A 22,191-nucleotide genomic window follows, 5' to 3' on the forward strand; every position below is an offset into this window, starting at 1 on the left:
GAGGTACAAAATAAATGTCAAGGGAAATCTGGGAAATGTATTGGAAATAAATCCAAAGATAAAAGAAAGGCTCCATTTCTTATGCCTGATGTTTTATTGCAGTAGATTTATTTCCAAACTAATGGAAAATATAAAGTATTTTATTTTTGTGGGGTTGGCTCCAGACGAGAAGAAGCTTCACTTTTAGAAGCTGAACATTCAAGTACTACTAGAATTATTTTATTTATTGATAGAAGTAGTGAGCACAGCAATTGCTATTCATCTTAATCCCTTTAGGATGGCAATAGCAAGGCAAATACTAGTCCTAAAGATAAAGAAGAAAACTTACTTGTCCTTGAGTGTGCTTCTAGATGTTCTGAAACAGTCACCTCCCTTCAGGTCTCATCTCACAGCTGGGCTTCAAGTTACTTAAGTGCACAGCATTTGTCTTTGGATTCTCAGAACCCAACTTAGAGCCTCACACTTAGTAGGTGCTCAGTAAATATTGATGGAGATTGGGCATGGTGAAATTCAAGCTACAGGGAAAATAAATGTCATGGAACAGATAATGATAAATCTTACCTACTTCACGTTTTTATCATGACTTCATCTCTAATCCTATCCCCAAGCTGCATCACATGATTGTGACTACAGTGGGGACATTTTTAAACCAAGCATCTGGATGTAAAACCATTTTCTTAGATAGCAACTCAAGGTGGAAGGTGGAAGGTGAGGGAGCAGCCTATTCGGTGTGGAGGTAAAACAGTGTGGGATGGAAATAGGCTTTTCTCTAAAGCCTTTGAAAGATGTGTGATCTACCCAACTGAGACAGCACTAGCCTTGATGTTTTAAATGTAAATATTATCCACTCTGTTTAATCAAGCCCTTCTTTTCTCAATTAATAGATCAAACAACAGACTTTGGTGAGGAATAAGGCTATGAATACTGAGATGGTAATCATTTTTTCCCCTGCCACTTGGGCCTGAAAACATATACTGTTTCAGTTATTGCGGTTGACTCCACCTCTGTGGTTTCTCCATATTATTTCTATCATCCCTCTCCTCTATTACTATCCATAATCCTACACTTCATCAAATTTAGCTCAAGGCTCACTTCCACCAGGACACCTTTCCTGACTAACTTCGCCCTTCACGTCATATCCCTGATTATAATGTTCCCACAGCTGTCTTCTTCCTCCCCAACTGTCTTAGTCTTTTCAGATTTCTGTAACAAAATGCCACAGAGCAGGGGGCTTATAAACAATAGACATTTATTTTTCCACAATTCAGGAGGCTGGACAGCTCCTTCCTGCTGTGTCTTCACATGGTGGAAAGAGATAGGGATCTCTCTGGGGTCCCTTTTATAAGGCCCTAATCCCATTCATAGGGCCCCACCCTCATGACCTGATCACCTCCAAAGATCCCCTCTCCTCACTATCACCTTGGAAGTTTGAATTTCAACATATAAATTTGGGGGAAGAAGGGACATAAACATTCAGTGCATTGCACCAACTTAATTAAAAACTCCCCAAAATGAGGACTGAATTATTTCTTGTTAACCCTTAATGTCATAGTTTGTATGAACATGACACATTGACTTGCCACTTAAACTCTGTAAGATTTTGTTTCATCTCTATAAAAATACTTGCTCTGCCTGTCTTCACACAATTTCTATGAGCATAATCATAATAATAGTAATTATAATTTATTGAGCTCTTATTTGACTGTGCTCTGTGATTGCATATATTAGCTTTACAACGTATGTATTATACCCCCTTTATAGTTGAGTAAACAAGGATCAAAACCAAGATCCAACTGCCCCCAGTGCCCATTTTCTTAAATATATGTATGTCAAGTAAGATGTTAGAAAATATTCAATGCTAGTATGTCTTTATTGTTGGTTGAGATATTGGCACATATCTGTGACAGTAAATCAAACTCAGAGGTAGACTCGATGCATGACCGGAGCCCCTTCCTTTGTCCCTAGAGAATCTTGACCTGGATAGAGGATTCTGAAAGTATCACCAGTATAAAGTCAAGAAAGAACTTCCAATGAAATATAATTTTCATATGACACAGTTTGAATTTAGATTTCCTACTTTAGAAAACAAGCTGATCAGATTTGTGTCAGGTAAATGAACAGTTTCTGAAGCCTTGATTGTTTGTCTTCTCTGAAATCTAGATTAACAAGACACATACCAATTTAAAAACCCAGACATAATCACAAGACAAAGCTCTTTCCATTTTAACTTGAGGATGGAAATTGTGTTTGGGTAGATTTACAACACATCATCTTGTGTGGTTATTAAATTATCTTCACATTCAATGATGTCTTCTATTTTCCCTAAACTATAGATTTATTTCTCCAAGTTTTATAGCCTGTAAGAGTTCTTATGTTTAATTGGAAAGTGCTCTTTTGATGCCATCTTTATGTTTCAAGCCAGGAGACATCAAGTTCAATAACACAATTGATTGCTAATTTAATGTAGTTATCAAGTCAGTACATTTGTTACTTATTTCTGAGGCAAGCCAAATATGACTTCATATTACAAACTCAGAAAACTTCCCAGGAGTGGCCCTGGCATGGAGTTGATTGGATTTTTACGATTAGGTTAGATAAGATGTATCTGGGGATGTTCGAGGAAAAGGTCGGAGACAAGGACACCTGCCCAAATCTGTTATAATTATACCAGACAGGGCCAATGCTTGCTGAGCCTGGACCACACTCAGGTTGGAGCTAACTGCCTTAGTCACGTTCACTTACGTGGGGAGTGCGGTTCTGGTGAGAACAATAATGAGTTTGGATCTGGGCATGTCGATTTTGACTTTCCTTTGAGATATCTATCATATGAAAATATCTGGCAGGACAGTGAGTATGTGAGATAGAAGTTTAGAAGCACAATCTGGCTACACACTTAGAGTTGGAAGGCATCTCATACAGATGGCAATTAAAGCCATTGTGGTGAGTGGGAGAGTATATAAATGAGGAAAAGGAGGGCTTACCCCTGGATCCTCATGGTCTCCAGCTTTTAATGGATGAGCAGAGGACAAGCAGCCTGCAAAGGAGACCAAAGAAATGTCTGAGAGGTAGAAGCAAAGTCAGAGGGAGCCATGCAAGCCAAAAGAAGAGTGTGCTTCTGAAGGAGGGTGTGAAGGGCAATGCCAAGTTCTACCAAGAGGCTGAGGAAGGCAGAGACCTGGAAGTACCCATCCATTTCATCAAGATGGATATCACTGGCATTACTGGTCAAAGCTGTTTCAGAAGAATGGTGACAAAGCAGCACTTTTTAATGGGTTCAGGAGGGAAAAGTGGAGAAGCAGATTTGGCAGAGACCTCTTAGAGGTTTTGGCTGTGAAGAGGAGAGATCCAGGTAGCCAAAGGGAGCCACAGTGTGAGGGAATTTTTCCTTTAAGACAGGGGAGACTGGAGTTTCTTTATGTGCCGATGGTAGAAAGGGACATAGGGACAGAGGTGATAAGTGATGAATAACTCCTAGAAGGGCCATGAGGTGATGGGGCCCAGAGCTAAGGAAGAAAGATCAGCTGTGGGTACACTTGTCACTGAAGGAGAATGGGAGGGAGTATACATGTGGAAGACTGGTGTCAGGATGTTGAAGGAGTTTTAACCTGGAGGTTTATCATTCATCACTGAAAGAATAATAATAGCCCCAACAACAACTAAAATAATATTCACACTTCTGTAGAGCTTACTGTTAGCACCCTTCTAAGCACTTTTACATAGATAAACTCATTTAATTCTCACAGTGGCATTTAGAATTCATCAGTTTTAGCATTACTATCATCTTCCCAATACTCTCTAACTGGTAAAGGATGTTTCTGGGATTTAAACCTAGGCCACCTAGCTCTCCAGACCATATTCTTAGCCATTATCCTTTGCAGCATAGAGACCAATACTGCTTCTCAATATTAAGAACAGCTCTTATTTACTTGAGATCATATTTTCATTGTTCGATGAGTTTTCTATCTCAGTTAATCCTTATAGTACTTCAATGGGGTGATTATTCTTATTCTCCATGTACATATGGAGACATTGAGACACAGAGAATAAATAACTTGCTTAGGGTCACCCAACTGGCAAGCATGTAGATCACCTGCCACATGGAGAAGGGATGGTATTCGGGTCAGAGATGTGAGGAGAGTGAGTGGAGGATGTTAGTCACCCCAATGGAACAGAAACCAGAACTGATTAGAGCCCAGGGAAGGAATGCCAGGCAGCACAGAGGACTGTGGGTGGCAAGGGGGTGGGGACTAGAGGTTATGAAACTATGCTGCATCAACCAGTTTAGAATAAAGGGGAGAAGACACCTTTTAAAGCCTTAAAGAAGCAAGAAGGTAATAATGATAATATTAATACACTATTATGTTAGTTATCTATTGCTGTGTAAAAAGAGAATACCTCAAAAGTAATGGCTTTGTATTAGTAGATTCTTGCATTGCTATAAAGGAATACCTGAGACTGGGTAGTTTATAAAGAAAAGAGGTTTATTTGGCTCAGGGTTCTGCAGGCTGTAAGAGAAACATGATGCTTGCATCTGCCCCTAGTGAGGGCCTCAGGAAGCTTCCACTCATAGCAGAAGGCAAAGGGGGAGCTGGCACACCACATAGTGAGGAGAGGGAGCAAGAGAAATGCCAGACTCTTTTAAACGAAGAGCTCTCATGTGCACTGACAGAGCAAGAGCTCCCTAATTACCGTGGGGAGGGCACCAAGTCATTCATGAAGGATCTACCCCCATGACCCAAACACCTCCCACCAAGCCTCACCTCCAACATTGGGGATTACATTTCAACATGAGGTTTGGGGGAGACAAGCGCTCAAACTGTATCAGGCTTAAACAGCAAACACTGATGATCTCATAGTTTCTGAGGGCCAGGAATGTATGAGTGGCTTGTCTGAGTGGTTCTGGCCTGGGCTCTCTCTTGAGGTCACAGCCAGGATGGCAGCTGGGACTGCACCATCTGAGGGTTTAGATCGAGCTGCAGTATCCTCCTCCAAGATGACTTATTCAGGAGGTCCTTGCCATGTGGACCTCTTTACAGGGCTGCTTCATCATCTTCACACATGCCACTGGCTTCCCCCAGAGTAAGTAACGTGAAAGAGAGCTAAGAGAAACCTTTTTATGACCCAGTTTTGGAAGCCACACACTATCACTTCTGTTTTATTCTATCCCTTAGAAGTGAGTCACTGAGTCCAACCTAGACTAGGGAAGAGTTTCAAAGAATTGCTGGAGACATTTTTTAATCACCCCACTCATACATGGTGATTTCTAAAGGATGTAACCTCTTTCAGAACTCAAGAGCCTTTTCCCACTGCCAGTAGGTTCTGTAGCTGAATGGTACAGGGTTCCCCGCAGGACTGGGCAAAGGGAGCAAGTCCATTTGTGTGGAAAGCATGAAATGAGGACTGTGCTGCTCTCTGCAGTGTGCAACTTAAGGGACACATTTTCAAAGTGCTGCAGAAAGACATAATTGTTCCACCCATGGATTTCAGTGGGAGTCACACTGCTAATGTATCTGGGAACTCTTTGGAAATGGATTCCTGGGTTTGCTGGTCTCTTGTTTGGATTGCTGAGCTGAAAGGCAGCATCTAGGTTTCAATAGGACCCTGCTCTACACCTATCCTTACAGCCGAGGTGCCTGAATGAGAAATAACCAGCCAGTGGCCCTGCTGGCTCAGGCCTAGCTACAATTGTGAGGACACACAGAGCCTTTCTTTTTTTTCATTTCATTCTCTCAGTCCCGATGTTCCTTTATCTCAGATGCACAGGTTCCTTCCCACTTCTCAGCGGTATCCCATCTTCCCTCCCAGAAACGGATGCCTGATCCTAAGAGAATCTCCCCACTCCTTTTGTTTCTCTCTCCAAAGCACAAAGCCATTTTGCTGCCTGCTGGTGGCTTTCCTGACCTCTGTATACATACAGTTCTAGATAGCTCATCTGGAAATAATCTGATCAGCTATCAGAAGGACTTTCATGCCCAGCTGAGCCACTGATAAAAATGTCCAGCAGTAAAACCAACCCTAATATCGTCTACAAATTTACAAGCAGACTGGGTCCTCTGGCTTCCCTCTTAAAATCTACATGGGATTTAGAGAAAAGAGTGGGATTAGTGGGGTAAATTTGACCAAGACACCTCACCTCTCTGAGCCCCTATAGTTCCTTCCACATATAAAGTAAGTCTTCAATGGGTTAATCCTTGGAAAGTTGTCCATCACAGTGCCTGGCATGCAATAAGTGATGAATAAATCCTAATATTTTTCATCCTAAATTAAAATGATGGTGCTATTAGGAAAGAATGATTGTTTGGGCCACACATCCACTGCTCTGCCGCTTGCCTGGAGCATGTTGGTACACAATTCAGCAGGTAATGAGGTTTGGGTTTGCAGAAGGCCTGTGATTTTGATGGCACAAAAACCTGATTTAGTCCAGTTCAATTCTGTTTGGAAAAGTAGTCCCAGGTCATCAAACTGCCCTCGCATTGCAGAAAGCACCATAAAATGGAGGAGACCACAGGACAGGAAAGAACTACTTTTCTTTCTGTAGCCAACACACATTGAAGGTCACTATTCTGTGTTAACTTGAAAAGAGCAAAAGCACTGTTTAACACAGGCTGTCCAGACTCAATTTTAGAGATAGGAAACAGAAATTAGTCAAGTCCTCTAATTTACAGGTGGAAAAACTATTGTCCGAAAGTTTCTTTCAATGAGTCTGTTTTGAACATTTATTGTGAGATATTACCAAGATGCATGATTGTGTATCTCTTCAAGCCAGCATAATATTTATCACACATTATATTTCCTCAAGAAATTCTTAATGAGTAAGTAAATGAATGAATGAATTCACAGACTTGCCCCATGTTAGAAATTAGTAACTAGAAGAACTAGAGCTGGAACACCCGTCTCTTGATTTCCTGTTTACTACTTCTGGGTGAGATCAGAAACGCTTGAAAATAGCTAGGAAAACTCAAGCAGGTTTCTTAGATTAGCTTCTGAATCACTGATTTAAGCCCATGCAGAAAACACAAATGAAGCACTCTGCCTGACTGAAGGCTGTGCCATAGTGTCTCTGAATCAGTCCCTTCCTGGGTATGATGATGTCCCTACTAATGCCTTCTATAAAAGGGCTTTTACCTCCATTCACCTCTTAAACAGCTCCTCCTTCACCTCAGAGGGCCTCTTTCTTTCAAAGTCAAAGTATACAGAGGCCTCGGACCCAGAATTTTATCAGTCAGCCAGTATTAAAAGGTGTACAGTGGATTAATGAGGCAAGAATTCTCTCATTTTCTCTTGAGGGACAAGAAAGAGAGGCAAATGTCATTACTTACAGGTATTGTGGCCCACGATGCTCAGAGAGTACTAAGTGTCTAAAATCCGTTTCTAAACACATTTCTCTTCTAGATATACATATTACTATTTTTTATTTTTTATTTTGAAAAAATGTTTGTGGGTACATAGTAGGTATATATATTTATGGGGTACCTAAGAAGTTTTGATACAGGAGTAGTCATCCCCTCAAGCATTTATCCTTTGAGTTACAAATAATTCAGTTACATTCCTTCAGTTATTTAAAAATACATAATTAAATTATTGTTGACTATAGTCATCCTATTGTGCTATCAAATAGTAGGTCTTATTCATTCTATGTTTTTTTCTACCCATCATACTACTGTACTTACCAACTGTAAAATCTCACCTGATGTGAAGCCCTTTCAGACACCATTCAGCCTTTCTCAACTCAGGTTTCTTATCTGAATTGTAAAATGGGAAATTGTTTGAGTGACTGTCTTCTCAATTCTCCAAAGATAGTACATAACGTGGATCATCCTCTGTTCTTAGGAAAGAAAGCGATCCATTATATGCAATGGATGCTGCAGGGCAGTAGGACTTACTTTCTCTGGAAAGCCTGGCTGAGAAACATGCCACGGTAATCCAATATACCTACAAATTGTGAACACATCACAATAGTTCTTACCACACACCCACAATTCCAAAAAAAGAAAAGTTGTCTTTTACAATCTCTTAACAATGAAAATGGCTGCATTACTTCCAAAATTTTTTCAGAGGAAAAAATTCATTTGTATTCATGTTATTAAAAGATATTTTTTTAATTTGGAAAGCATAACAGGAAGATTAGCAAATCTTTTTAGGTATGTAAATTATAACTCACACAAAAATAGATTGCTGGTCTGTTTGCTATGAAGAATATTAAACGGATTTTGTAGGCACGTTAGACCAAACTGTATTCCTTTGAGGTATTTGGGAAGTTATTTCTAACTTTTCAGTTAAGCATCAAATAGTTTCAGACTATCACCCTCTTAGATGCCTGGGAGGATATGGCAAAGAAAAAGCACTTTGCATATTTTGCCAACAGACTGCTGATTTTTTTTTCTTTACTTACATTGATTTCTATCTCAGGCAAAACAAAAGTCACTGATTTGTCTCATATCATTTCATTTTGATCACTTGTTTACAATTGGAAAATCAGCTTATAGTTGGTAAAATAGAGCAGAGGCGGAGAAGGAATTAACATTTATAGAATGCCTGCTACGAGCTTGGCATAGTGCTGCGTACTTTGCACATATAATCTCACCTAATCCCCAAGAGGTAAGTGGTTTTATCATTTCCCTTCTACAGATTAAAAAAGTGAGACTCAGATTCACACAGTCATTAGCAACACAGATTCAAACAAATTTCCACGATTCGTATGTTCAGAATTATTCCAGGAATCGGCACATCTTTCTCCAATGATGACTGAAAACTAAATTAGGACACTTTACTTATTTTTCAGTTTTTATCCCTTATTATTCAGCAGACAAATTCTCTGCCAAAATATGACCACATTTGACTTGCTTCCACATAAGATCAAAAGAAATGGGGATCAGTAAGATGAAGAAATGGAAATTCATGAGTGAAACTGTAAATTTGACCCTTTTGCCGTGACCAGTTCAGATGTGCAGTATTCCCAAAGAGCCACTGAGCTCTGTTCCACAAGAAAAGAAGGTCAAAAGTCAGAAGACCGGAGCACCCATGTCCTTAGAATACAGATACTGTATATAGAACATAGTTAGATGATTTAATTTTCTTCTTTTATTCTTAGCTTATGGTGAATATGTCAGCTTGACTGAGAATTATTTTCATTCCTTCATTCATTTGAAAATTTTGTTTTTATTGATAGTCTTTAAGTAGGTTCATAGGAATTAAAAAACATGGGCTTATGTCTCAGCCAGCACAAATGCCTGGTGTTCACTCTTACACACAATTTAACCTCTAGAAAACCCACTGTCCCCTGCCTCTCACAGACTGCTTGGGTCTTACCCCTCCTTCTCAAGGAGTCTTACAGGAACTGCTACTAGAGAAGACAGAACAGTAGCTAAAGCATGTTCTTTTGTCTATAAGCACAATGCAGGGGCACTTTAAGAACAGGAGAGTCTTTCTGCTGAGCCTCTTTCAATAAAGCATTAATATTTATTAACTTGCACTCTGCTGTACAATGAATGTTTTATGATCAAAAACAAGAAGCAACAAAATGGAAATTTTAACCACAAGCAACCTACTCTTCCAGTGATAAGGAGCTCAGGATGGGGTTAGCAAACCGCTGTCTCTGTGTTTCGGGGGACTCTTATGCAATCATCTAGACAAAGGAGTCATTGATTACTGCTCCATGCAATTACAAGAGACAGTAATCAAAAAGTTATAGACTTCTTTTATCAATAAGAGCCAACTAAAATGAAGCTGTGAATTAACCTTAAATCAATGCTGCATTAACAAATTCTACATTAATGCTACATTGATAAATTAACATTATAGCAATACTACATTAAATTAATGCTACGTTAACAAAAAAGTCCTATATATTAATAGGACTAGGCTTTTTCAGAAGCTCAGAATTATATACATATTTTACATTTAAATTAGATCAATCCTTAAACAATTCAGAAAAGAAAGGATTTTTTTTTCAGTGTTGGACAAAAGCATGTCTGTCTCGTTTGCCTATTCATTCATTCATTCATTCATTCACTATTTATTAAGTACATTTTATTTGTCAGGCACATAGAAATGTGGGATTTTGAATCAGTTTCAAGGTCTAAAAAAATGACTTACATGAGTTCTTCACTATTGAGGACTGCCCTTATAAATCACTTTGTAATTCCTTTAACAAACTACTCAATCTTACTACAGCTTTTTATAGTGAGTTATTACATACTGAAAAAGAACAAGAGCATCTCGACCCTATAATTAATGTACACACTGCACAAAGGCACAAAAATAAAAATTCAGTAGCATTTCTTTCTTTCCTGTGAATTTTGATGATTCAGTACAGTGATAGCTGTACTGAGACCATGTAACAATTAGCCTGTTGAATATTCTCTTTCTATAATCTTGAGTGAAGTTCTTACCTAAATATTTTAGGAGTAGATTTCCAACCCATCATCTTATGTTTCCACTGGGTCTAAGCAGTGTGAGAAAGGAACATAAGCATAGATTTTTGGAATCAGGCAGACCTGGGTATGAATTCTGATTGTGTGTGTGGTAGACTCTCAGAAAAATTACTTTACCTCTCCATTTCTTGGTTTCTTCACCTACAAAATGAACACAAGAGCATCTACTTTGCAGGATCATCGCAAGGAATATAGATAATATGTATAGAGCAACTAACTCACAATAGGTATTGCTGTTCTTTCTATACAAAAAAAAAAAAAAAAAACTAAAAGGCCACACTGAAATTGCTCTATTTTAAGTAGTGTAATTCACCATGAAATTAACAACAAAAAAGGTAGAATGAGACAGAGTTGAACATTTTGGGCCTGATTCATATCTGTCTCATGAGACAATTATTTTCTATTCAAGATTTCTGCCTAAATAAGGTATCTAGTAAGAACAATGCTGTTTTTAAATAAGAGACCTTCAAATTACTGAATGGGATTGACAGAAAGGATCACATTTCTCCTAGCTCCCCGCCACCGTCTCCAGAATTATAATTGTTCTGCTGTGCCTATTAATGTGTGGACATGATAAAGAAAGGAAAGAAACAAACTAACAACATGGTAACATTATTTGGGGCTCATTAGCAAATAGAAGGTTGACTTCAAAATGAAACAACAAACAAACTGGCATGCCAGTTTTTTAGTACAGTGAGAGCACATCTCTATTTTCTGCCTCATTTCAGTAAGTAAATAAATACTCATTTAAGCACAGTCTTGCTTTGAATAACTTTTGCCATAAATCTTGCCTCTATCCAAAGCAATACTAAGAAGAAGATGTAGACTGTACTTTCACTGTACCACAGAACTGATGTTCTTTCTTTCTCTCTTTCCTCTGTCTGATTCTCCTTTTCGTGTCTTGTGTTCTTTTTTTCTGATGTCTGCCTCTTCCATTTGATACCCTGCAGGTTGTCCGGCCATATCAGACCATGTCCAATCCCATGAGCAAGCTCACTGTTCTCAACAGCATGCATTCCCACTTCATTCTGGCTGACAATGGGACCACTGGAAAATATGGAGCAGAGGTGAAACTTCGGAGACAACTGGAAAAGCATATTTCACTCCAGAAGATAAACACAAGTAAGTAGTGGTTGTTCCCACTGGCATGCCTCGTACGAAGTGTGCTGAAAGTGAATAACTTTAAGTACACCATGCAGCAATGTAATAAAAACTTAAGCAAGTTTTAAACACGAACCATGATTTCTACTGAGCCGGAGCTTAGAATGAGAGGAAGTCATCCAGAGGAGAACAATTGGAGGCATAAGAAGTGATTACACAATTAGTGACTCCAGCTTCTGTATCATGTGTGAAAAAGTCAACTCCATCTGGGGTATATGTATGCAGATAAGCTTTCTCTTCAAACTTTTCCTTCATCATCTGCATGGTACTCTAAGGAGAAAAGGCACCCTAGAGAAAATGCTTCTATTTATTAAGCTTTTTTTGGTGGCTAAACAGAAAAGCAAAAGAATCAGATTTTGATCTTAGCACCGATCTGGCTGTGCAAAGTCATTTCAAAGAAATTGAACATTCACTCTCTAAGCTAAAGCATCATGTGAAACTATCTCCATGAAATTTTAATTGTCTCAATTTTAAGTATGTATTCATTGTCTCTAGATATATATGGATTTAGATATAGATAGATATATATGTGAACCACATAGTACATCGTTACACTAATATTATCTCTTAAGTGCATAAGAATCTCTATTTGCTGTATTTATTGTGTAAACATTTGTTTTAACTGTGAAAGGTAGCATCATCAAAACAGTAATGCTCCCCAGATCACTAAGTGGCTTGCATTTAAATGCGATTTAGGTATGAAAGCAATCTACTGTCCCCCTCACAAAATAAAATTCAATTTGTTTTTATAAAGTAATAGGTGAGGCTGCATGGCAAGCTCAAACTTTGTGGTAATTAGATGTCCCATCAGGGAAACTTTGATCTAATTGATTGAAATTCCAAAGCCTACAATTCCAAGGAGCAAAAGATTCCCTTTGACTAGATGAGTTTTCAGAGGTTCTGTGTACTGTGCTTCAACTTGTCCAAATCACTTTTCTCTTCTCTAGATTTTTCTCTGCACCTGCCCCAAATGGGTCTTCATTGCTGTAGCCACCTTCTTCCAAAAACTGGGATGTTAGCTTCATCAGACCACAACTTCTCCTTCCTACACTCTCTTTTCTGATCCCACCTTTTAGGGACTGCTACCATTTAAGGGTCATGTTTTGTGGTTTCATGTTTTTCACAGTGAAACCTGAAATAATAAATTTTGACCTAGGTCTGAAATAAAAATTATATTAGGAAATTTCCTTCCCCAACTGTCTTTGGAAAGAAGAAACCCAAGTGTTATTATCCCAAGGTGAATATCTTCTGGAAACAAAAAGAGTAGAAAAGACTAGAAAATATACGGAGACCAGCACTGTGATCAGTGGGTGGTAGGTTTTGCTGTAAATACTAAAATTGAGTTCCATTACAGTACTTGATAGAATGGGCAAATGTTATGTAATCAGTGATATCTATTTAGGTTTTTATAAGTGACAGCATGACTCTTTGTACGCCATCAGGTTAAGAATGAGAGCTTAAATAGGACTGAGCTGGAAGCTGAAGAGGATGAGAGCAAGGAAACAAGGAATAAATTCACGGTCAAGTTCAGTACTTGGTAATAAGACAAAATCGGTCCAGACAGGCAAAGCATGTCATTGTGGCAGGCCCTGGTGGCAGCTGGGCTGGTTAGCCAGTAGTGTGGGTAGCAGGCCTAGGTATGTATTTGTGTAAGTTATGCACCCAGCAAAGGGGATGGGAGCTGGAGTTAAAATCCAGCCAGAGCCTAGGTTTTAGTCAAGCCTTGGTGCCTTCCAGAATGCCTCGAGGAAGGGGGTGCCTTTTTCTGATTGATCATCCCAGAGGGAGTGCCCTTTTGCAATGTACATGCCTGGCGAGGTGCCTTTCTTCAGAAATGGCAGAGCTGCTGCGTGTATGGTTGGCACTGCAGGGGAGGCCCAGGGAGGCTCATGGACAGTGGCCGGGCCCCCCTGAGGAGCAGAAGCCAGCAGCATGGAGCTGAAGAGCAGGCCACAGTAGATGGTCAGCGTGTCAGGAATGCTGGAGGAGTCACCACCAGATAATACTAGTCTCTGGGTAGATCATCAGGGACACATCACATTCCATTTCTGGAAACACCAGACCTTTGCTAGATTATCAAGGCAGGTAGTGGCACATGGGCACATTGACAAGCAGGGACCCGTCAGGAGTCTAGAGTACAAAGGAGGGGAGAGGCACAGATCCGGGTACCACGGGACTTACTTTTGGGACTGTTTATATTTGTGGCTTCACAGATATTCACCACTTATATTTGTGGCTTCACAGAGGCCCACAGTCTCCTCTTCCAGTGAATATATTAATAATTAAATGGTAAGAGGAAAGTTATAAAAGCCCAAGAGAAATTCTGAAGTCACAGGAAGTGAAAAGGCCCAAGGTAAGGAATTTGTGCATGAGCTGTAGTGAATGTCAAGAGTTGGCTCCTATAGCAGTTCTATCCCTGAACTTAATAACGGTAGGGTGACCAACTTCTCTTGGTTTGCCTGGGACTTTGTTAGGTTTAGCAGCGAAAGTCCCAAATCCCTGGGCCCCCTCAGTCTGGGCAAACTGAGATAATGGGTCGCCCTACAAGTGAATGACTCAGAAGTCATTAGGTCAACTTCCCTCATTACTGTACTCAGCCCCCAAAGTCGGGCGGAGCGGCAAGCTCCTTAGAGGGTAGGGAGTGATCCAGGCTCTTTGAAATAGATAAAGCAGGACCTTTGAAGTCTCCATTCAGTTAACAGCAAAAAATGCTCACTGAAAACACAAAGGCCCTCCAGAACAGCACTGACAAAGACACAAAGACAGGCAAAAGTAGACCGGGTCTTAACATGAAAAGCAGTAGAAGAATACAAACCTTTAATGCAATCCTCAGTCAGCAATGTAGAATAGCAAATCTACTTTCTAACATGGACATTTTGTGGTTCTTCTTTTTAAAAATAAAATTTTATGGCTGGGCACAGTGGCTCACACCTGTAATCCCAGCACTTTGGGAGGCCAAGGCAGGTGGATCACGATGTCAGGAGTTCGAGACCAGCCTGGCCAACATGGTGAAACCCATCTCTATTAAAAATACAAAAATTAGCTGGGCATGGTGGCGGGCACCTGTAATCCCAGCTACACAGGAGGCTGAGGCAGGAGAATCGTTTGAACCCTGGAGGCGGAGGTTGCAGTGAGCCGAGATCGTGCCATTGCACTCCCGCCTGGGTGACAGAGTGAGACTCCATTTCAAAAAAATAATAAATAAATAAAAATAAATAAAATTTTATTCTGTAAGTTTATCCTAATAATTCCATTTACTTTTTCATTTCCTGCTTCAGAAGTTTAGGAAATCTGATTTACAAATGTGGAATTCAATTTCCTGAAAATGAAACTCTATACCACAGTAACAGTGTCTACCACCTCTTACACTCAGGATGGCCCCAGGGAGGTCTGAACACCCCTCAGCATCTCCTTGCTAAAGTGCCATACCCCCTCATCACTTAGGGGTGACCTGCATACTGTAGTATCCTATCAACTAGCCTGTTTTGTTTTCTCACATAAATGGTGTAATCTTCTGAAGAATATTTCCCCTAAACATTAAGTGAATCCTGTTCAGGAGACTCATAAACCCTTTTTCATCAACATGACAATGATCACTGAAAACACACTCCAAGCCCCAGTGTTTGACCTTTTTCTCCTCACTCTGGCTTTCATTGTCCCTCCTCCCCCGTGCGTTCCTACAGCCAACAGTCAGGACTGAAGCATCATCATCAGTTAGCGACGGGCTTTGTTTATAAAAGAGAATCCTTTCAGACAGGAGCAGGTACCTGCCTCACAATGCTCTTTTATCTGCCGTATATAAACTTCAAATTTAATATGCAAGGAACAATTTCAGTCATTCCTTTAGTAAATAAATACTGAATTCCTATTATGTAGCAGTCATGGTTAAGGTCTAGAAAAGCAGCAATGAACAATTCATTGAGCTTACGTCAAGGGGGCAACCAGAGTCATAAGTAAGAAAACGACTAACTCTGTGGTGGCCGATAGTTTTTAAAAAGTGCTTTCGAGAAAAATAAAGCAGAGTAAGGCATCTGTCTGTGCACTTGTGTGCGTGCACATGTGTGTATTGAGAGGATGGTTTCCATTAGGTGATCAGGAATGGCCTCTCTGAGGAGCTATCATTTCTGCAACAACCTGAATGAAGTGAGCGGCCGGCTGTGAAAGAGCGTTCTCTGGAGAGTGAAAGCAGGAACTAAGCCACCAGGTGTTCAGTGAGGAGCAGGGAAAGCTTGGTAAAGAGTTGGAGCTTATTCTAACCAAGATTGGATCTGGGACATTACAGGATCTCTCTTAGTATTTAAAACATCACTCTGCTGTTGTACGTACAGATTAGATTGAGATAGAGAGCAAGATGAAAAACAAGGAAATGCCTTCAGGAGGCTATTGCAATAAGGCAGGTGAGAGGTAACTGGTTTGAAAAAGGATGGCAGCAGTGGAGGCAGTAGAAAGTGGTTGGATTTTGTGTGTGTGTGTGTGTGTGTGTGTGTGTGTGTGTGTGTGTGTGTGTGTGTGTCTGCATGCGGTGCGCGGGAGCCCTGCAGGGGAAGCTCAGGGAGGCTCATGGACAGCAGCCTAGCCTCCGTGAGAAGAGCCTAGCAGCGCAGAGCTGAAGAGCAGGCCATGGCAGATGGTCAGGATGCCAGAGATGCTGGAGAATCCGCCATCAGATGCCAGTTTTTGGGTAGATTGTCAGGGACACATCACATCCCATGCATGAAAACACTGGTCCCTTGCTAGATTATCAAGGCAGGTAGTGACACACGGGCACATTGACAAGCAAGGACGCAGTCAGGGAGAAGTCTGGGGTACAAAGTAGGAGAGAGGCACAGACCCAGATACCAGGGGACTTACTTTGCGGAACACACATACACACAGTCACACACACACACAGAAGACAAAGCTTTGTTTTTGAAATTGTGGTAAAATAAATATGTATAACCTAGAATTTACCATTTTAACGATTTTTAAGTGTGCAATTCAGTTTCATTAAATACATTCACATCGTTTTTGTGCAACGATCACCACCATTCGTCTCCAGAACGTTTTCACCATTCCAAACTGTAACTCTGTACTCATTAAACACTAACTCCCCATTACTCATTACCCCTTCCCCACAACTCCTAGTAGCCACTCTTCTACTTTCTATCTTTATGCATTTGTCTATTTTAGGTACTTCATATAAATGGCATTATAAAATCTTTGTCCGAAGATACATTTTGAAAATAGAGCTCAAGAGGGCTTGCTATTGAATTGAGCATTCAGGGTAAGGAACAGACACTTCAAGGGTGATGCATGGTCATCCTTTGAGACACCAATGTATCCTTAAAACAATGGGATGACATGAAAGCGCCTAAGGAGTAAGTGTTTACAGAAAAGAAAGGGGCGGAGGACTAGTCTCTAGGGAATTTGTACAAAGTTTTTGAGAAGGGGTGAGATTCCACGCAGAAATAAAGAACATGCACAAAGAAAGAACAGGAGGAAAAGCAGGGTATTATGGGCACAGATGTGGGTAGGAGGGTACACTTTCTGGTGGAAAGATAAGGTGATTCTCTAAATATAGCTTCTATAGCTACATAAAATAATACAGGAGGTTATTGGTTAGGAGTGTATAACAGGACAAAGTGTTGAAGATTAGAGACAGAAAAGAACTACAGTCAGTTTAGAGACTGGGAGAATGAACAGACTAGGAAAATGTAGAATTCTCATGCAGCACAGTTGGTATTTGTGGTTGTAAATTTAAAGCAGCATGAATCATCAGAGTTGTATGGTTTTTTTCCAGCCATGTTCAGTTACAGTGGTAAAATAGTCATCAATCTGGGATTTTACCTGGCAAGTAGGAAACAGAGATGAGAGGCAAGAAAAAGAAACTGATTTTTTCACTATATATCTGTATCCCTGAAGTACCATTAGTGTCTATGAATGAAAAAAATGTTATGCCTGACGTTTAAAAGAACATAAAGTCGTTAATCAAGAGTAGATTGATGTACAGAGAGATGGTTAAGTAAATTATCAAAAGTGACCCACACCTTTAAAGTATTTAAATAAACAGGTTCATAAATAATTTGTAATACTTATTTTACTGTTGAGATATTTACATTAGTTGGACCAACTTAATATATTGCTGGAAACATAGTAGCTGCTCAATAAACATGTGTTAGCTTAAAGAGTGGATACCAAGGGACTACTCCAGAAAGTAGTATCTATGTATCCTGGTAAGAATTTAAAATTCTTATAAAATTGTTATTATTAAGGAATGTTATTATAACAACCCTATAGCTATCATCCAGCCTTTACATTTATCAGCCCTTGGCCAAGCTTGTTTTCTCTATCCATATACCCACCTACTTCCTCCTCTGAATAATTTTGAAGGAAATCCAGACAGCGTGTCATTTCTTTTATAAACATTTCAGTACAAAAGCATTTTTAAGCCAATGTTGACCACACACGGGCTAGATCTTAAAATATTTCCTTAACTCAGTAGCAGCATCATGGCAAATATTGGTCTAAGAATTTTTTAACAATTCTTTCAAAAAATAAAAATTAAGAAATACACTATTGCATGCTGAAATTTATCTTAAAGATTTAACAATCATTCTTTTCTAGTTGCAAATTCAACTTTCAGCTAGCCAAAAACTATTTAAAATGAATATTACATTGCAATTCTTAGAATTCAAGATTAGAAAAACCTTCAGCAATTGTGACTTTCTTGTTTAAGGGTTTAAAGGAAAGAGTATAACTTTTGGGAGAAGGGGAAGTCTTTGCCTGTTGCTAGTGGCATAAAGTAACAGTGGCAGGTAACCTGGGAGTTGAGATCGTCAGGGCTCTGTGACCTTGGGCAAGTTATTGTATTTGACTTTGTTTCTCCATCTGTAAACTAGGGATAACAATTCCTCACAGTGAGTTGTGATTAAAGGAATCAACATATCATTCTGTTATGTGGCAGTTCAAAAACATCGATTCCTCTCCTGCCTTCTTGGTGGTTCAGTGCCATGTGCCATGTCTACACAGCCTCACTGCCATAGGTTCCAACCAGAGACTTGAACCCTCTCCCTCAAAGCCCAGCATAGCCCAAGGTGTTCATCTGAATGTCTTATAACAGGCTCGGCGCAGTGGCTCACACCTGTAATCCTAGCACTTTGGGAGGCCAAGGTGGGCGGATCACCTGAGGTCAGGAATTCGCCATTGCACTCCAGCCTGGGCAACAAGAGTGAGACTCTGTCTCAAAAACAAAAAACAAACAAACAAACAAACAAATGTCTTATAACAAATCATAACCTGGCTCTGCTTGTTAAAGAGAAGTCTTATACTCTCTTTAGTTACAGAAAGGTTCAAAGGGAAAAGTGGAGGCTCAAAATTGATTCTGCTACTTAACACTATGCCTCTATTATTTATTACAGAGTAATTTAATAGTCACTGCAGCAATAAGAAATATATGCTAAACTGTAGTTGTCCCTCCTGTCTCAGTAAACAGAGAATAATAGAGAAAATTTCAGCTTTCTTTAAAAATCCAAGCTGTATCAGTGTCTTCGAGTACTCATAAATGGCAGTAGGATTGTTGAGTACTCTACTTGTTGCAGGTGTAGGAACTTGAGCTGAATATGAATTGACCCAGACTATATCTTGAAATATTAGATTTGAGTCAACATCAGATTTTTTTTCTTGTAATTTACCATTTTATTCAAAAAGATTAGAAGAGGACAGAAATCTAGTTCTTTTCAGGCTCCATTTGATTGGGGTGTTCTTCCTTTGTCTTTGAATTATATTTTAGGTTAGGCTAAATGGATACTTTATTTGGATTGCACATCTAATTAGATTGTGAACATCAACCTTGGGTATAGGAAATTTCATTACGAGGCTAGAATTTTCTGACTTTGTTATCTCCCTACTTGAAAGTGAAATCTATGTCATATGTAATCTAGTCTAAGGGATTGTTTCCCCATGGCAGACCTTATAGATATACCTATTTTGCAATATTAATTGATAGAGTGTCTGTGTAGGCTTAGATTGCCATAACCAGTGCTTTTGCTACTTTCAGAGTTTGCATGGGGGAAAATTTGAAGCTCCGTTTTTTTCTTTACCGTAGAGTAATATCTGACATTTGAGCGTGGCCTCATCTGATGAAGCCACCTAGAGTACCTTTCTCTAAAGCAGCAGATCAAAATGGGCTTAGCATTTCTAAGTAAACAAGGAGCAGAAAGGATTCATAAAATGTAATCAAATTTGGTATTTGAGGATATTGGTATTTAGAAATATCTGCAAAAATATGTTTTATTATAAAGTTCCTAAACCAACACATCCATTTATCTCTGATTATGTGCCGCCTCTAGGAGACATTTTAAAATGTGAGAGGTGGGATTTGGGGTTGTCACAATTTCTGGTGCTTATTAATGGCATGGGAGAGGGGCCAGGAATGTTAACATCCTACAATATGCAGGACAGTCTCACATGAAGAATTGCCTGGCCCAGACACCAACAGCATCTCTTAGGAAACACTACTCAGAGCATGTTACCCTGAGTTTTCTTTTTTCTAAATCTTTCCCATAACCCTCTCCTCACTTGGCAGGACCACACCCTTCTATAAAGTAGCCTATACAAGTATAAAGACATATGTAGAGGAAATGTTATTAGTGAATGGCAGTGAGATTCAAAATACATATTTAACAAATCCTGTGAAGCCTCTGGCGTCCTAAATCCACAGCAAGCTGGACATCAGCCCTGGTACCTCCTTCAAATCCTAACGTCACTTGCTATTGGGAAGTTCTTCCCCATATCTAATTTCACTTACACTGGATCTTAAACCTGTTATCTCCCAGATGAGGACAAAAGTCGTTGTCTGTATTAGAGCTCTCGGCATATACGAAAACTAAATATACTTGAATTGACCTTCTTCCGTAATAGCTGTAGGAGGCTGTTTTTCATGGGAAGAGACACACCGACTTGCTTAACAGGCAGAACTAACTCATGAAGCAAATCAGATCAGAATTTCCAATTTGGCAGCACCCACTTTTAGCACCACTGCTTTATATGTTTCAGGCTAAGGAACTCCAGAAATGTGCTCAAAGCTGGGCACCTTCCTGTCAGAGTCCTTGACGCTCAGAGAAATCCTACAATCCACAGTTATTAGCTGACTTGGAGGAGAGGCAAGGGCCCAGAAATGTGGGTGCTTTACCTGTGGGTCCCTGGACAGCCTTTTAACTCGAGGGCATTGCCCAGGATATTGTTTAATAAATCAAGGTTTTAGCAGTATAAAGAGTTACTAAATTGAATGCAAAGAGAACTCTAACATTTAATCTATAAATTACTGAGAATTATTTTGGAAATAGGCCAGAGGACTAATATAAATCTTGAGTGAATGAATACATTCATGAATCATGCTTTTCAAAAATTCACATTCCATTTCTGGTATATGTCTTTCATTTCCCTGGACTATATAGTAAAAACCCTATATGTATTAGTAGTTTTCTTTTGTTAAATTTTGAAGCCAATTTGTCGTGGGAATCTGACAGAGGTTATCTAACGAGCACCGCTGACGTCCTCAATAAATTTACCAATATCTCTGACGCCAACACTGACGTTAATGTTGTGCACAACAAATGTTCTAAAAAGAGTTTAAGTGACTTGACCCATTCGCTTTATTATAAGAGATATAACAGTTCCAAAAAGATACCATAAATATTTTAGTAATGGCAACATGATTGAAATAAACACGTAGTTTCCTGGGAAGCTCTTTTTAAAGATTATATATATGAATAAACAATATATAATAAATATGACATATTTATTTTTATTCTTATTATGATGGTTAAATAAGTCTCGTTTCTTTGCATTTATAGTAAATAAACAGAGACCAAGACTGGGTGGTCTGCAGTAGCACGGGGAGACAGGAAGATGACAAAAGGGAGGTATGATGTATGACTTTCTAATGAGAATTTCTTCTGGGGAGCTTTCCATTTTGGAGTAGCTTGTGTATTCACATAGTAAGAGATTAGATTGGCAGGAGATCTTCAGGTCTCTTACCCAACACTGCCAACCTAGCATGACACTTTCCCCACTGGGTCTCGATACAGTTCATAACCATATAGCCTTAGTTAGGACACAAGTTCTGCCTCAGTAACAATGACTCAAAATAATAGATGCTTCAATGAGACAGGAGTTTTTCCTATTCATGTGTTACTCTGAACATGAGTTCAGCTCTGATGTGGGTGCCTCACTCCTGTTAACTAAATCCCACCTCTCACATTTTAAAATGTCTCCTAGAGGCGGCACATAATCAGAGATAAATGGATGTGTTGGTTTAGGAACTTTATAATAAAACATATTTTTGCAGATATTTCTAAATACCAATATCATTTCATCTCCTTTGCTCTGGCACTCCTTGTTTGCATGGTCCATGGGAGCCTACCGTCACATCTACATTCTGCCCAGAAGCAATCAGGAAAAAAGAGCAAGGTGAGGGCCTACCCTTCCTTTCAAAGGCACAGTGAGGAAGTCACACACACCATTTTAGCTCACATCTTGTGTGTCAGTATTTTGTCACATGCTAACACCTTACTAAAAGGCGATTAGAAATATGTAGTCTTCATCCTAGACAAACACA

General features: G+C 39.5%; 1 protein-coding gene across 27 annotated transcripts in view; it reads left to right on the plus strand.

The window, feature by feature from the left end:
* Positions 1–22,191, plus strand: part of LOC105498657 (transient receptor potential cation channel subfamily M member 3) — a 909,897-nt gene that overhangs the window by 607,220 nt on the left and 280,486 nt on the right. For all 27 annotated transcript variants that reach the window (XM_011770894.3, XM_071077680.1, XM_011770897.3 and 24 more), the window contains exon 6: positions 11,384–11,555. In XM_011770894.3, the coding sequence (XP_011769196.1) occupies positions 11,384–11,555 (172 nt within the window). The remainder of the gene's footprint in view (positions 1–11,383; positions 11,556–22,191) is intronic.

This window comes from Macaca nemestrina, chromosome 14 (assembly GCF_043159975.1).
Source record: "Macaca nemestrina isolate mMacNem1 chromosome 14, mMacNem.hap1, whole genome shotgun sequence".
Taxonomy (NCBI): Eukaryota; Metazoa; Chordata; class Mammalia; order Primates; family Cercopithecidae; genus Macaca; species Macaca nemestrina.